The sequence below is a fragment of the Podarcis erhardii genome (assembly GCF_964252035.2).
Source record: "Podarcis erhardii genome assembly, chromosome: 17".
NCBI lineage: Eukaryota > Metazoa > Chordata > Lepidosauria > Squamata > Lacertidae > Podarcis > Podarcis erhardii.
Window position 1 is genome coordinate 9,254,777 of NC_138515.1, and position 17,060 is coordinate 9,271,836.

The 17,060-nt window shown below is 46.5% G+C and overlaps 1 protein-coding gene across 3 annotated transcripts in view; it reads left to right on the plus strand.

The window, feature by feature from the left end:
* The window catches only part of SLC44A2 (solute carrier family 44 member 2 (CTL2 blood group)), a 64,065-nt gene extending 50,433 nt beyond the window's left edge, over window positions 1-13,632 (plus strand). For 2 of the 3 annotated variants that reach the window (XM_081845077.1, XM_081845076.1), the window contains exons 18-22: window positions 3,216-3,289; window positions 4,839-4,909; window positions 5,292-5,380; window positions 5,847-5,931; window positions 8,613-9,225. In XM_081845077.1, the coding sequence (XP_081701203.1) occupies window positions 3,216-3,289; window positions 4,839-4,909; window positions 5,292-5,380; window positions 5,847-5,931; window positions 8,613-8,734 (441 nt within the window). In that variant the 3' untranslated portion in view covers window positions 8,735-9,225. Of the gene's footprint in view, window positions 1-3,215; window positions 3,290-4,838; window positions 4,910-5,291; window positions 5,381-5,846; window positions 5,932-8,612; window positions 9,226-12,346 lie in introns of those variants that run through there. The other variant, XM_081845075.1, reaches the window with a different exon arrangement.
* Window positions 13,633-17,060: the final 3,428 nt, after the last annotated feature.

Consider the following 17,060-nt stretch of genomic DNA (forward strand, 5'->3'; position numbering starts at 1 on the left):
TTAGTCATACTTTAGACTGGGGTGGACCTACATTTTCGGGACCCTGAACTGTTATGTTTGCAACCAGCAATGAGGTCTGGGTAACCACTGTTGGCTTCTTCAGTGGGGTCGTTTACAACAACCTTTACAACATCTGTGCTACCGAATCTCAAACTTTGGGATTGTTGAAATATATACAGTGGAACCTCAGTTTTTAAACTTAATCCGTTCCGGAAGACTGGTTTGGCTTCTGAAAAGTTCGAAAACCGAGGATCAGTGGGCTGGCTGCAAAGTCAATGGGAAAAAATGAAAAACGCGGCTCGGAAGCTGGAAATTGTTTCCGAAAATTGTTCAAAAACCAGAGCTGTTACTTCCGGGTTTTTGGCATTCAGGAGCCAAAACGTTCCAAAACGGAGGCATTCGGGAACCGAGGTTTGACTGTACAACAAAAAAGTAACCAATTTAAGTCGTGCGACTCAAATTGCACCTACCAAACCCTTTTTTTTAAAAAAAAGAAATGTGGACTTAAATTGTTTCTGCCCCCCCCCCCCCCCCCCAGGATTAGGGAACCTGAAGCTTAACCTTCATTAGTTTCATAGTATATATGTTCCTGCTTTAGACCTTGAAGAAGCCTCTGGCTAGATCTACACTCAACTTTTAAACGTTATTAGAATAATTAGAAATATCGTTCTAAAATGTCAAGACAGGGAAGGTTCACTTTTGGTTTCTCCTTTGCTTCCTTTCCACATCATCTTCCAGGTTTCCAGTAGCAGGCTTGTTGGTTTTGAATGTCTGATGTAGATTTTTTCAGTTTCATTGTTCTGTATGGGACAATGACAATAAAGATCGAATTGTAGTTAGTTGCTCTGCAGCACCCTCTGGTGTCACATTTTAATAACACATTATGAACGTTAAAAAAGAACATCATACGGCTATACGATTATCAGAATCATTCCTTAACTCTTTTTTTAGCATTAAAAACCATGAGTGTTGATCCACCCTCTGTTTTCAGGTATGGTGAGGCTTGAAATGTGTCTAGGTCAGTTCTTTCCAAACTTTTCATGCTGGTGACACACCTTTTAGAAATATATCATTTCGTGACGCAGTAATTCAGTTTTACTAGCAAGCCGGAAGTTAAACTAACCCCTCTCCAGCCCTGGGAGGAGTGCGGGGAGCAATTTGCATTTGTGTAACACACCTACACACTGCAGCCGACACACTAACATGTCGCGACGAGTGGCGTAGCGTGGGTTGTCAGCACCCGGGGCAAGGCAAGTAATTTGCGCCCCCTAACCCGTGGATTTTAGCACTCGAGTGCGAGCGCCCCTCCAGATGTTGCGCCCGGCCCCCCTGCACCCCCATGCTACGCCACTGCTTCAGGCCCCCCAATAAAACATTTGAGGGGGCCAGTCCCCCAGTTGATGGGCATTGCCAATGTGGTAAACTATGCAGGGCGGGGCTTACCTGCCTCCCCCCCCCCCAATATCATACTGTATTCACGTTGGCACCCCTGATGAACTCAGCGGGGCTTACTTCTGCCCCGCAAGCCTTTGCACCTCCGCGTCTCCTTTCCTCTCTATATGTAAGAGGGTGAAGGTCAGGCTGGCAGCGCGAATAAGGGCCCCACTGCTGAAGGCCTCTCCCGCCACGACCTCCTGGTCCACAGGCAGGGCAAGAAAGTGCCTTTTCCTTGGGGGGGGGGAGTCTTAAATTTCAAACCATTATTATTATTATTATTATGAATATCAAATGTGCGTGGTTTCTCTACCTCCACCGACGACTCGCCACGTGCGAGGAGGAAGGCAGGCTCCCTTCACCTCCCCGTCCCCTCAAGGGAAAGGGAAAACGACATGAGGAAAAGCGACGCAGGACAGCGAGCGAGGTTCTCCTCAGAGCCTTTTCCCGCCGCCCCCTCGCAAGACAGCCCTGAAGCCGAGCGCGGAGTGAGGGGCGGGGCCCGGCAGAGTCTCGCTGCCCCCCAACGCGTCTCGAGGGGGCATGAGGGGCGCCGCATCAAGGGCGCCCGTGGGCGCAGCGGCGGCTCCTGTCAGGGCACGAGGCGGGCAGGGGTCCCTCGCGCAGCTGCCGCCGCCGGCTGACCCCACCTCACCCGGCGCCTCTCCCCCAACCACCCACCCCGTCCGCCCACCCATATCCCGCTCAGGAGGGGCCGGTGGGCTGGCGAGCGCCTCACGGCACCAGCACCAGAGAGGGATAGAAGTCCGCCTCCCGCCGCCGCCTTTTGTTAAACAGACATTTTAAATCGGTTTAAACTGTGCACTAACCTAGCAGTAACACCTCCCCTCCAAAAACTGGGCTGGTCGGGTGTGGTTCTCTCCCGCGCTGAGCGCTACGCTGGGCGGCCGCTGCATTGTCCCTCCCCCAGATAGTCCCTCCCTCGCTCTCTCTCCGCTCCCGCTCCGCACCGCAACGCGGGCAGCTCGGATTGGATTCGCACAGCCAACACTGTGAGAGAGAGTGAGTGAGCCAGGTAGGGGCAGAGAGCCGCGAGTGCGCCCCCCAAAATGTTGTGCCCAGTGCGGCTGGCACCCCCTGCACCCCCCACGCTACGCCACTGGTCGCGACACAGTTTGGAAAGCTCTGGTGATACCTGTGATTTGGGGAATGCTGTAACATGACATGTTTGGTATTGCTACCAAACCTTGTACTCAAGACATCCCTGTTCTTTCAACCTGTGCTGGTTCTTCTGATGACAAGGAAATGAAGAGGAGACCTCAAAGATGCAGAGAGGGTGTTCTATTGACTCAAATGTGTTTTGAATCTGTTGACATTATGGTTTGAGCTCTATTGAAAGATATTCAGGTATGGCGTGGAAGATATGACTAACATTTTTTAGAAAAGAAGCTGTGTTGGCTGTTCCACAGACTTGAAACATTTTAGGCCAAGCCAATAAGCCATCCTTTGTTAACTGTTGAGGTATTCAATCTATATTCTTGCATTTGGTGTCATCCCACCTTTGGCCACAGTTGACAAGAACCAGCACAGAGAGACACCATAAAGGAAAGCACAGAAACTCCCAACATGCTCTCTCTGCCTGCAAGTCCTCTTGGCATTCTGGAAACAGAGCAGCACTGATGTTGAGCAAATGTCACATAGTCACGATCAATGTAAATCATCCATCTGGTCCAGGGCATGAGGTCAAAAGCTCCTGATTAAAGTACCCTGGACAACTTGACATAATGTTCATATACTCTTTGGTGATTTCCCCCCCACAGATTGCCATCTATGGCACTAACTTCTGCACTTCTGCAAGAAATGCCTTTTTCCTGCTCATGAGGAATATCGTCAGGTGAGGGCCTGCCAATAAGTTGCCTGGTTATTACTGCTTCAGGGCTTTAAACAGGGATAGCCAGCTTCTTTGGGCTGGTGGGGGAGCATCTTCCTTGGCCAAGCTACTTCGGGATGAAATTCTTCCAGCTTTAAGGTTCCCTCTCATTCCACCACGCCCCCCCCTTTTTAAGCACTTTGTTCAGAGACAGCCTTCCCACCCGCCCCGGCCCCATGCTGAAGAATCCTCTCGGAGCTACAAGAGAGGGTGCGCAGCTTCTGCTAACTGGCGCAAAATGTAAAATGACATGGTGTCGTATCCCGTATCTTTAGAACTGGGAAGGATCCCAAGTGCCAAAGGTAAAGGGTAAAGGGACCCCTGACCATTAGGTCCAGTTGTGACCGACTCTGGGGTTGCGGCGCTCATCGCGCTTTATTGGCCGAGAGAGCCAGCGTACAGCCTCCGGGTCATGTGGCCAGCATGACTAAGCCGCTTCTGGCGAACCAGAGCAGTGCATGGAAACGCTGTTTACCTTCCCGCCAGTACCTATTTATCTACTTGCACTTTGATGTGCTTTCAAACTGCTAGGTTGGCAGGAGCAGGGACCGAGCAACGGGAGCTCACCCCATTGTGGGGATTCGAACCACTGACCTTCTGATTGACAAGTGCTAGGCTCAGTGGTTTAACCCACAGCGCCACTCGCGTTCCAAATGGGCATATGGGCAATAGGGAATAGATGTCAGTTGGCTGGTGCAGGGGGCCTTCTCAGTAGTGGCACCTGCCCTGTGGAATCCCCCCCCATCACCACCAGATGTCAAGGAGATCAATAACTATACAACCCGAAAGCAGGAATTTTAAAATATTTTATTGTGTTTTTATATTTTGCTGGAAGCTGCCCTGTGTGGCTGGGCCAACCCAGTCAGATGGGTGGCATATTAATAATAAAATTATTGTTATTAACATTGCACTGGCTTATAGGCAAGGTTTGGGGATGTGGTCAGGGCTCTATATTTCCTGTGCAAAGAAAGCTTCAGTCCTAAATTCAAAAGTGGGAATGGATCACTTTCTTACAAACGGTGATTTTGATGTGAACCAGCTTGATTCATGTGCTCTGTTTGAACCAGCTATTTGAGAGAATGCAGACTTGAGAATTTCCCTGCACAAAGGAGAAATGTGGAGGGAGGAGAGGCATGGTGAAGTCCAGTATCAGAGGTGTGAATGGGGAAGTAATATAAACCCTGAGCCACAAAAATGGCACGTGTACTGCAGGGCTCTGCAACCCATAATCTGTAGGTTGTGCCCAGTCCAGCAAGGGGAAATGCCTGGCGGTTGATTACCTATTCTCTAAAGTGGCCTTGTCTAACCTGGTGCCCTCCACATGCTATTGGACTGCCTGATGTTCTGGGAGTTGTAGTCCAACAACATCTAGAGGGCACCAGGTTGGGAAAGGCTGCCTACAGAAACTCTACTCGGGAGTCTCTTCTAGGCATTGCTAGAAATTTCTCTAACATAATTCCACAACAGAGAGGAGGCTTAGAAAATTATTGTTTCTCCTTCTATCTGCTTTCAGGGTTGCTGTTCTGGATAAAGTCACAGACTTCCTGCTTTTCCTTGGCAAACTCCTGATTGTGGGAAGTGTTGGTAAGTTCCTGGGGATATTTCAGGCCTCCTCTCAAATATCCTTCATCCTCTGAACTGATTTATTCCGCTTCTCCTCGGGGATGAAATGCCTTCCATTTGCAGAGGCCCTCCGCCCCCTCATTCCCAGCATTGTTTGGCTTCTTACTTCCTTTTTGCTCAGCTTGTTCCCACTACACACAGATAGAAAACGCAAGGTCCAAGTGCTAATTTTGCAGAGAAGGGAGATGTTTATTTGTGCAGAGACCTTGTCGAAAGATGCATGGGGCACAGAGGGAATAGCTTCTGAGGTGGAAGGAGGGGAGGAATGGATTCAAAAGTTTGACTTGAAGATCAAGCAGAAAATTCTGAGATGAAATGATTTTGTTTTTCTTTCCTCTTTTAGGTATACTTGCCTTCTTCTTTTTCACCCACAGGATAAAAGTTATTCAAGACACAGCACCACCCCTTAACTACTACTGGGTCCCCATTCTGGTTGGTATCTAAGCTAAGGACTTCTTCAGTTCTTAACCCCCCTGCTACATATCTTGGCAGCTAAAGTTTCTTTCGCATATTCTCTGTCTTTCAGCTATGATAGTTTGAGTTAGTCCTTGTTAGTTGTGTTGCTTGTTGAGGACGCAGGGGAAGGGAGGAGAAAACCACTATTAATTTGCAGTAATATCTATATTGGACTCTCTGTCTTACATTTATTTCACCTGCAACGAGTTCAAGGTGGTGAATGTGGTTCTCCCCGCCACCTATTTTATTCTCACAACAACCCTGTGAGTTTTGGCAGAAAGCAACTGACTGGCCCAAGGTCATCATCTTGACTTTTATGAACCCAGGTTTCAACTCTTGACTTCTTGCAAAAGTTGCAGCTTCAACGCCATTTCTAGTTTGCAGCCGCTGGCTAGCTGAGATGCAGCTCGTAACAGAGACGATTCTCTGCTTTTTCTTGCAGACGGTGGTTGTAGGCTCCTATCTAATTGCACACGGATTCTTCAGTGTGTATGCCATGTGTGTGGACACACTCTTCCTGTGTTTCTGTAAGTATCCATCTCTGGTGCCATTCTAGTGAAACAAGCATGTTTGCCCAAGCACTATAAACTGTAATGGAAATGCTCAAGTCACTGTGGTATTAAACCAGCAGCTGCTGAAAATGTCCTGCAGGCAGTTTCTTCTATGCCTCCCCTACCCACAAAAGAACCACAAATTCCTGATTCCTTGGGCCATAGTGCAGGAGGACCCTCAGAAGGCATGATGCAGGCCAGAAAAAATGGTCCTGCATGGGCCTTGCTTTTGCCAAAAGGTTGAGCTCTAGTGATATTCCATTCCAGATAACAGCCATGTCAGTCTGTTACAGCACAAACTGCTGTTGTGCATTGAAGGCTAACAGATTCATTGTGATCTATGTCATGTCATCTGTCACTGACTTCTCTTCTGGGGGACACATTCGGATAAACTGACTTTTGAATACCAGTCATAGAAGCTGTAGGCTACAAAAGAACCCTCAGCCCTTCTGCCCTTATTTTGCCTCTGCATTTTCCAGCACTTGTTTGCTAATCAATTGGATTACGAAGTTTAATTGGTAGATTTAATCAGCTGAAGCTGATTAACTGAAGAGGGCAGTTTCTAACCGGGAAGGCTGAGAGTTTTGATTTTGAGCCTGCTTTGCATTTTAGTATCTTCTTGTCATGGGGAGTGTTAAAAAAATGAAGAGTGGTAATTTAAAATGTACAGCCCGCTCCTATTCAAGCTTATTCAGAAAGATGCCCACTTACTGTATTGGGGTTTGCTCCCAAGGCCATGCTATGATATGCTTCCTTCCTATAATATCTGAAAAGGGCACCTCTGAGGTTTAGGTAACTTGCACATTTATTTTGATTTAAGTAGTTGCCCTTTTTGATCATTTAAATCCTAGAGTGCCCCTATATGTGTCTGTCTTTTTGTTGCATTTGCATTGTAGCAGAATTGCATATTGACTTAAAATGTGTTTGAGGCAGCCAGTCGATTCCGTTCCCAAGGGAGAATTTCCTTCCCATTCCCTTGGTCATATTCCGCTCTTGTTGTCTCCTGCCTCTTTCCCGATTCCTTTTCTTTCTCTGAATTAGAAACCCTCTATCTGGCTGTGAGTTTCCCCCATTAGGTACTGCATTTACCACCTCAGTGCTTCTCAAATTGTAGGTGCATGTGAAAGAGATCTTCAGCAGAGGCAGAAAAGACTGCCTACTTGGCTGAATTGTTGCAGTTTTATTTAGCTGAGAGGCTCCCCTGTAACCATCCAAGTCTTCCCTATTAGGTAGCAGTCAAGGACAGGCAGAATGTGCCTTCCTATCTCAAGTCTTTATTTGCCTCCGCCTCCCACACTGTGAGGCACACACACACACAAAAAGGGGGGAGGAGAGAGAACTAGAGTTTAGGATTGATCAAAGGAAGGACTTTTCTCACACAGTTGGCTTACGGAACTCACTGTTCTAAGATATGGTCATGGCCATCGATTCAGCAGACTTTAAAAAGCATCAGGAGAAGTCTGCCATTCATTATTTGTCAGAACAGTGATGCAGAACCTCCCCAGATTCACAGCTAGGATACCTCTTGTCTACTTGATGCAGGAAAGAGAGAACTTTGGACAGCTGTTGAGTTTAGGCTTGGTTTGTGGCTTTCCCATAGGCATCCAGCTGGTTTGAGAGGGGATGCAGTATTGACAGGTCCAAGGTTATGCACAGCGGCATAGCGTGGGTTGTCAGCACCCGGGGCAAGGCAAGTAATTTGTGCCCCCTAACCTGGGGCAAGGCAAGTAATTTGTGCCCCCTAACCTGGGGCAAGGCAAGTAATTTGCGCCCCTAACCCCTAACCTGCCGCCGCTGCCAGCTTCTTCTTGCTGCTGCCTGGGCTGGGGTATTTACGGTAAGGTAGCCACGGCGGCGGTGGCGGGTCTGTGTCAGGTGATCTGAGGCGAGTTGCCGCTGGTGCTGCCGCCCAAACGACGCCGCTTGCCCGGAGGAGGAGGAGGGCAGAGAGGCGACGAAAATGCAACATGGCCCAGCAGCTGCAGCGGGGCTGCCTGGCGCGCCCTCCGCGGCGAGCACTGAGAGCCGCTGCCTGCCGGATGCCTTCAGCCCGGACGCGTGCACACACAGCTCGTCGGTTCCGCGAGACATGGGGCTCCGCTACAGCCTGCGCCCGAGGCTCTTCGGTGACTCCGGAGGTGGCCAGCGCCCCCCCCCAGATGTTGCGCCCGGTGCGGCCGGCCCCCCCTGCACCCCCCACGCTACGCCACTGGTCATGCAGTGAGCTTCATGGCTGCGTGAGGATTTGAACCCTGGTTTCCTAGATCTTAGGACAGCACTACACCATACCAGCTCTCTGGTTCTGGAAATGACTCATTTTAGCCCCGTGGTAGCAGGGTCGTACGAGCTGACTCCTCTTGCGATTGTGAAACTATTAACTTCAGATTTTTTCTTCATGTCTCCGCCATCAGCTCAGTTAGCAACTCCTCCGCTTCCGCTATAGTAGCAAGCATTTTCCATAGCATAAAAGCAGTTGACTGCCTAAGCTGCCTTACTCTCTTTCTGGGTGGAGGAATCTATTTGCAACTAACTCCAAATCTTCTCTCTCTCTCTCCTTTTTGTTTTGCATTCCTTTGCTTTTGTCTTTGTTTTGCTTTGCTTCTCTCTTGTCCATCCTTCTGCGGCTGCTTTCTCTGTCTTCCGTGGGATCCCAAAAGGTGAAGACCTGGAAAGGAATGATGGATCTCCTGAGCGGCCTTATTACATGTCCCCCGCACTGAGTGAAATCCTGCTGAAGGGAAGCCTAGAATCTTCTAAAAGTGCTGAGAGCCAGGAATAGGGACTGGTGCACGGAGTGGGAGAGGCACACACAGGTTCCCCACTGTGAGCCTTGTGCACACCTGCCTGGTCCGTGTGCAGGTGTTGTTCCTTCATGGCTGCCCTGAGAACTGGTGCAAACCTCCTAGTTTTGCTGTTCTGGGAAACAGTGCTTCCTCTGGCAAGTGGGAGGCAAACATTATGGCGCCAGAGGAGCGGAAGTTCAAGGCCGAATGTGTTTAATGTCAGGAAAACTCACCGCATCTCCGTTGTTTGCACCATGTGGTGCTGTTTTCTGCTCTCCCCAAAATGCCATCGCTATAGCAAGTCTGGCTACTTAACGGGTTGCATAAATAAGCAGAATGCATACAGTACAGAGTGGATGCTGCAGATATTTCCATTAAGTATTGGATCATTTCTTGGACTTGCCCTTTCCTTGACTAGGCAGATGTGGAACAGAGCCATTTATTTGGTTATCAGTGAATTTTGAGAGCAGATGCTTTTGTCCAAAGGGGCAAAAGAACCAAAATTGTTGAGGTGCTAGGGATATCTTTGGCTGGTTGGGCTGGTTTTGAGTTGAGCCTACTTAGACGGGAGGCTTCAAATTGCTTAGGACTTGCTTCCAGGCAGAAGTAAGTGGAGGAGGAAAGGATTCTAGCATAGCAGCAAAGAGTTGTTTCTTTGAAGTTCCTGCTGCAACTTTGTGGGGCTCTTGGCCATTTCTCCCAGAAGCTTTGAGTTTCCTTCATTTTTAGTTCCTTTACTTATTTTGTTGAAAAGCAGTATTCTGTACAACCTGCAAGCTTGCTATCCTGCTGGATGATCCCTTTTACTGAACTGTTCTGACACTCTAGCATGCCATTGAGATTACAGTAGCTTGCAGAGTAATCTTTATCAATATACATTTGTTTGTATGTAACTTCTCTACAGCTTGTCTTGATGCGGAAAGCAATGGCTACTAATTTCCCTAATGGCTCTCTTCCTAGGCTATGATCCCAATCCCACACAGCTATGTATGCTTAAGCCCATTGAAATACATAAGTTTTAGCATACCATACTGAACTATAGTCAAAATGTAGTGTTGAAATTCCCAGTGTAGCCTTGAAATTCCCAATGTACATCTTTGCAAAGTCCTTAATTAAGCTAATAATGATCTTGAAAAATCTAAACAGAACAAATTCCTTCCAGTAGCACCTTAAAGACCAACTAAGTCAGTTCTTGGTATGAGCTTTCGTGTGCATGCACACTTCTTCAGATACACACTGAAGTGTGCATGCACACGAAAGCTCATACCAAGAACTGACTTAGTTGGTCTTTAAGGTGCTACTGGAAGGAATTTGTTTTGTTTTGACTATGGCAGACCAACACGGCTACCTATCTGTAACTTGAAAAATCTGTGACTGATATCTCCTTCCTATGGCAGATAAAGTATTAGATTTTCTTCCTCAAAATACAACCCCCCTGGTTTTTCAGTATTGTATAAAGCTGGAGTTTATTTTTGTCTGCTTTACAAAAGTTTTATTAGCTGAACATAGTTTATGTCAGGATATTTATTCCTTGTGCCAGAAAAACAAATCTGGCTCCAATCATTGTAAAACTAAAGGGTATTGTTTTTTGTTTTTGTTTTTGTTGGGGATGGGGGGAGGGAAGGTGAGTTAGCAAACAATTGTGAATTTGCTTAGGAAAGGATGAAAAGGAATTATGTGGGTTTGGCAGAGGCTAGGCAGTCAGAAAGGAAAGTGGGGCAGACAGAACGCTGTATTGGGAGGTTTTCTTGTAAACACTTAATACATTCTGCATCTTGTTCCACACGGCATCAAACTTCCAGATTCCATCTCGGAAAACTCTGTGCCTTATTAAAGAGATACTTCCTTTATATTAGCTCTCCAGGTGTCATGTGGAACATTATCCACTTCAAGTTTATGGTCTGGAATTACCTTTAATTATGATAAGTTTTTTTTTTTAGTTTTTTTGTCCCTGGCTTCTTGGTTATCCTTGAGAGTTGCTTTTGGCACAGATATTCTGTAAACATGCAAAAGATAGCATAGGATCAATTCAAAATGAAATTAAATGAATGTTGACAAAGACTCACTAGTGATCTTCATCACAATGAGATGGAAACTTGTTTTTTTAAAGATGAAATTGGAGACCAAAAGCATTATAAATTCTGTAGTGTTTCATGAGACAATGGCCAGCCTGGAAACTCCTGTGGCTAGTGACAGGCAGTTGTTTTCTAAAGGAGCTAAACGAGAGAAAGGTTTTGCTTCCCATGATGTGTACACATTTCTTCTGCCCCAGGGTTGTCTCTGGCTAAACAGGTTCTGGAAGCAATATAAAAGGTGAAAATCATTTTCCAGAGGCAATACTGGTATGAAATCCAAAAAACTATGGTCCTACTGCTGCCTGTTGATGACCTGAGCAGGCAGAGCACTTTTTGAAGTTTTTGAAGATGTCACTGTTTCTGGTGGACTTTTTTTTGGAGCAGCCAATTTTGGTTTTGAGCAGATCCATCGTACCTGTATCAGGAATATGCCTCTTTCTGGTGCTGCACCAGTTTTTAAATATATATATATGCAGGGAAGTTGACAAAAGGCTGCAAAGACAGAACTTTGTGAAGAGAAGGCCAGGTGTAGGTTTGATATGCGTCTGGCAAATGGGCCAGTATGCTATTCACATACATTGGATCTTATATCACAAAAGAGGCATAGTATTTGTCAGGATGTGAGTAGGGGAATGGTGCTCTTTACAAAGCTTAATTGATCAGTTTGATGCTAATAAAAAAGATAAAAATTTCCAAATAAAAAGACAAGCAGAGCAAAACTTCATATAACTTATCATCACCACCACTGTTCCTACCATGGCCAGAGGCAGTATTCTTCAGCTTCTCTTCCTGCTTCCCCATGGAGGAAAAAAGATCCTCTTCATTGCCACCCCTTGGAAAAAGAAAGCAGGTGTAAAAACTTGACTCTGCATTTTAAATATGCAAACTGAACTCCTCATCATCTCCTCCAATTCGGCTTGCCTGGAATCCTGCTAAATTTAAAAGGCTGTTGAATTAAATTCTATCCTCAAAAGAAGCTGTGCAGTTCAGAGTTCATACGTACCTGCTTGTTGTGCATTGCAAGGTTCAACTGACAGCTTCGTTCTAAGCACTCAATTTACATGCAGAGAGGAGGGAAGTTGTGAGCTTCCCACTTAATTTTCTTAATGCAAATGTTGCCTCAAATGTGAGATTTCATCTAGATCTTGACATCTGTGGAATCATTAGGACACTGCCATAGCCTTGAGAATGGGGTGATCCACCGAGACATGGTTGACGAAACCCATCCTGACCATATCCTCCACCATGAGGAATTGTTCAGTCTTCCTTGAGGAAAAGTGGAAGGATTGACTTGTCAGTTCGACATCCTTCTCAGTTTGGGACACGCTTCTAGAGCAGGGAACACTAGCTTGCTTGGGGGGAGTCCCAGCCTCCAGTTAGTGGTGTCAGGTTTCCCTGTGTTTTCACAGGTTCAGATTGCTAACACTTTCCCTTTGTAATGGCCTTACTTGATCCCAGATACCTGCCATTTGGTACTTGGGAGACAGACTTTTTCACATCCCTTTTGCTGGGGGAATTTGTCTCTCTTTGCAGTGGAAGATCTGGAACGTAATGATGGCTCTACCGAAAAGCCTTACTTCATGTCATCGAATCTGAGAAAGCTCTTGAAGAAGACCAACAAACAGCAAGCAGATGCATAGCTGGCCCTCCCGTTCATTCCTGTTGCTTCCGTTGGTAGCATGCAGCAGACGCACTGGAATTAACCAGTCTGAGATTTGTCGAGCCTTTTCTTTGAGGAGCAGCAATCTGTGGGGTCCTGCTTCCACTTGCTGTGCCAGAACAACAGTAGCTTCCCTTGATTTGGAAACACTCTTGGCCCACCCCCCTTGAAAAACGAGGAACTTGTGTCACAATAGCTCCATCTGAAGTCTTGAGTGTAGAGGTATCTGCTACTAAGTCAATCAAAGCCTCCCTGCTCACAATCAGCCTGGAGTGGCTGCGTTTCTTGCTTGCCAGTGCAGAAGCAGTTTGCAGAAGCGGTAGATTTCAGTTGCCAGCAGTCCAGGGAGGCTGTAATCCGCTAGCCAGCTGAGCTGATTTCATTCCATTAACTTGTTTCAGTAGACTCCAAACTGGCCTCAATCCAAGTGTTCTGGCTTAATCTTAAAACAAATAATCTTGGAGAAGTTGGATCATTCCAATAACACATTTTTTAACCGTTTGTATTTACTAAGTGTCTTTTCTCCTTGTCGTGGCGTTTACTTCATTATATACACCCCTTGCCACTTGGGATAGACACCTTTAAAGGAGCAAGCTGCCTTTAAGCATGGCACGTTGACTTCGTGGATAATTTATAACCTCTTCCAAGTGACTAGCAGCCTTTCATACAAATGCTGTGAAGAAAAGCTTATAGGCAACTGTTGTTGGGGTTGCCGGTGAAAGAAAGCTTGGGTAATAGCGCTGTCGTTTCTTGAATGAGGATGGGGCAAAATGGTTGTAGCAGCTTTGACTTGCTAAATAGGGAAAGGTCTTCAAAATATTATTTGCAAGAAAAAAGCTGTGTGTTTGTTGGGCGGGGGGAAGTAAACAAAGTAAGTATGAACTTTGGAATAACTAAATATGAGGCAGAACCTAAATATATGCAAAAAATGTATCACTAAAATGCAAGGATGTAGGAGGATTAGTTGGAAAGAGTTCCAAATTGTGGCTACAGGAATTGGTAACTTTCCACAAAGGTAATGATAATACCATCAGTCAATTTTTAAATCTGGGCAGTTAATTTTGTGTTTGCTTTTTATAGTCCTTTTCTACTCTCCTATACATCCCTGTATCTTTCAAAAATTATTTTATAACTGAAACATTAAACATTTTGTTTTGTACATCTGTTTAGTGTGGTTTTCTTTTTTACTCAATCAGTAATTCCAACAAAACTTATGAAGTCTAACGCAATTTGTATTTTTAGAAATCAAAGTAATTAGGGGTGTCTTTCTCCCCCACCCCAAAATTCATCCACTGCATGGAAGATGTTCTACGTTTAAATTGCTGGGGGACTTCAAATATATATTAAAGGGAAAACCTATTATATTATTTATTTACCTGAACTCTAGTTCAAAAAACAATTTAATAGAAAAGGGAAATTATGTGTTTGGCACAGCCCTCTTTCTTTTAGGAACCTGAGTAAGCAGATTCCATAATCAGGTTGGAAATCAACACTTTAACTGGAGATAATGCCATATGTAAATAAATGTATCTTGGCATATCTTAAGGAGACATTAATTTAAAGAAGATACCACCCAAAACAGTTAATTCTGTGATCTCAGGCATTGGGAACAACCCATGTGTTGAGCATATGTTTTCAATAGGACATCACAGTTGAGAAGGGGGTTGTCTCACCCCACCTGTCAAAATCCCTTATGTGGGGTTCCCAAGTGCTTGGGAAGCCCCAAGCTCAAGTGCTGGCAAAATGCTTCCCCATCAGCTGACAGGAAAATGAGAATAGAAGCCTACATTTAGCAGGTATCAGATGCACATGGGAGAAATCACCCCTTGCAGCCAGTGTCTGCAAAAAAGAAACAGAAAAAGGGTGATCCACTGCCCCAAAGGAGGGCTCATGTGAGTTGTTGGGTGAAGGGATACCAAAGAAGGGTGTCAAAAATGCCAGAGGGATCAGTTCTAATGCTTTATTCAAGTAAAGTGTAGACTTAAAGCAGATCAGCCTGCTAGGTCTCTCAGCCTTTACAGACTTAAGATGGATACCGCAGCAAGATGGCTTGCCCGCACCCAAGCAAACATGCATACAGTGGTGGAGCTTCATGCTCTGGCACCGGGAAGGCGGAGAGCAGGCGGGGGCGGAGCTGGCGCTGGAACTCGTCCTGGAGGTGGGACGCCCAGCGCAGGTACCCCACCGGGATTGCATTGCCAGGGACAGTGTGCTCCCCTCGCACTCCTCTTCCTCCCCCAGTGCATGCATACATTCTTTATACACAAAGCAGCATACGTCACTTTGGCCACAACTTCCCATCGCTTTACCTAACCAGATGAGAGCATAATAATAATAATAATTTATTATTTGTACCCCGCCCATCTGGCTGGGTTTCCCCAGCCACTCTGGGCGGCTTCCATAAAAACCAGAAATACATTAAAATATCACAGATTAAAAACTTCCCTGAACAGGGCTGCCTTAAGATGTCTTCTGAATGTCAGGTAGTTATTTATCGCTTTGACATCTGATGGGAGGGCGTTCCACAAGGCGGGTGCCACTACCGAGAAGGCCCTCTGCCTGGTTCCCTGTAGCTTTGCTTCTCGTAATGAGGGAACCGCCAGAAGGCCCTCGGCGCTGGACCTCAGCGTCCGGGCAGAACGATGGGGGTGGAGACGCTCCTTCAGGTATACTGGGCCGAGGCCGTTTAGGGCTTTAAAGGTCAACACCAGCACTTTGAATTGTGCTTGGAAACGTACTGGGAGCCAATGTAGGTCTTTCAAGACCGGTGTTATGTGGTCTCGGCGGCTGCCCCCAGTCACCAGTCTAGCTGCCGCATTCTGGATTAGTTGTAGTTTCCGAGTCACCTTCAAAGGTAGCCCCACGTAGAGCGCATTGCAGTAGTCCAAGCGGGAGATAACTAGAGCATGCACCACTCTGGCGAGACAGTCCGCGGGCAGGTAGGGTCTCAGCCTGCGTACCAGGTGGAGTTGGTAGACAGCTGCCCTGGATACAGAATTGACCTGCGCCTCCATGGACAGCTGTGAGTCCAAAATGACTCCCAGGCTGCGCGCCTGGTCCTTCAGGGGCACAGTTACCCCATTCAGGACCAGGGAGTCCTCCACACTTACCCAAATCTTACAGATAGTTAACCTTTCTGGGCTCAGCACAGCACCCCAAGTTGACAGATAAGGATAACATTAAAGGTAAAGGGACCCCTGACCATTAGGTCCAGTCATGACCGACTCTGGGGTTGCGGTGCTCATCTCGCTTTACTGGCCGAGGGAGCCGGTGTATAGCTTCCAGGTCATGTGGCCAGCATGACTAAGCCGCTTCTGGCGAACCAGAGAAACGCCGTTTACCTTCCTGACAGAGCAGTACCTATTTATCTACTTGCACTTTGACGTGCTTTCAAACTGCTAGGTTGGCAGGAGCAGGGACCGAACAATGGGAGTTCACCCCGTCGCGGGGATTCAAACCGCCGACCTTCTGATTGGCAAGTCCTAGGCTCTGTGGTTTAACCCACAGCGCCACCCATGTCCCTAAGGATAACATTAGCTTATTATATCAAAGCAAGTGAATATATATGAGCTCATTGCTGCAAGAATTACCAATTAATTGTGGGGTTATCTTGATTACTAAGATGGTGTTAGCGAAGCTTCTGGAACTGGTCGCCTTTGATTCAACGCAACTGTTTGCCAGACTGTTTCCTCTGCACAGAAGTCATGTGTCCCAGAGCACAGTTTGGCTCTGCTAGTGATCCCATGCCTCTATAAGGCTTGCACACCCATCCAGGAGTTGGAATAATGCTTCTCTGATTGAATAGGAGACTCGTGTTGCTGCAACATTTCCCCTTAAAGGAACTTCAAAGGGACCCAATATAGACCAAAAGTCCCAGAGGGCAGTAGAAGTAGGAAAAGGCAGAATGTTCTAAAAAGACTACAGCATGCCTCCATCAGAAAAGAGAGAATCTAGACATAGCAGCGGATAGAATGGGAGGCAACACAAATGTCCAAATCCCAGAGGGGGAAAGGTATTGGAAAACACCTGGGAGAAATTAATATTGCCTATGCTTGTCAAAACTCCTCCGACCATGAACAGCTGGGTAACTGGCCTCCTGACCCAGCACTAGTATGTGAAAATTATTTTATTACACACGTGGATCATAACATGCAGTTCAACACAGGCTCTACCTGTAATCAACAGGCTCAGTCCACAGCCAAAGGAACTGGTAGGGCAGAGCGAGAAAGATTTGCAGATTTGTATGGCTACCTCTGAGACCATTGTCTCCTTAATGCCCAAACTAACAGGGGTGGGGTGGGGGGATTCAGAGCTTGGACTGCTTAAGAAAGGAACTATCTGGGATCAAGGCTAATATGCTTGTCTTGTTAGGGTTAATTGAGTTGGGGATCCTAACAACAGTTCCCGCACCTCTGCTGGCACAACTCAATAAACCTAACCCAAGACTGCCTATGCACGCAACAGTACAAAATAGGAATAAGGTGGTAGGATGGCTTTGGACTTCATTAATCTGCAGACTGGGGGCAGGGATCATGTTTCTGAATATCCCCCTATGTACTAATAATAAAGCTGCTAACTGCCATTATT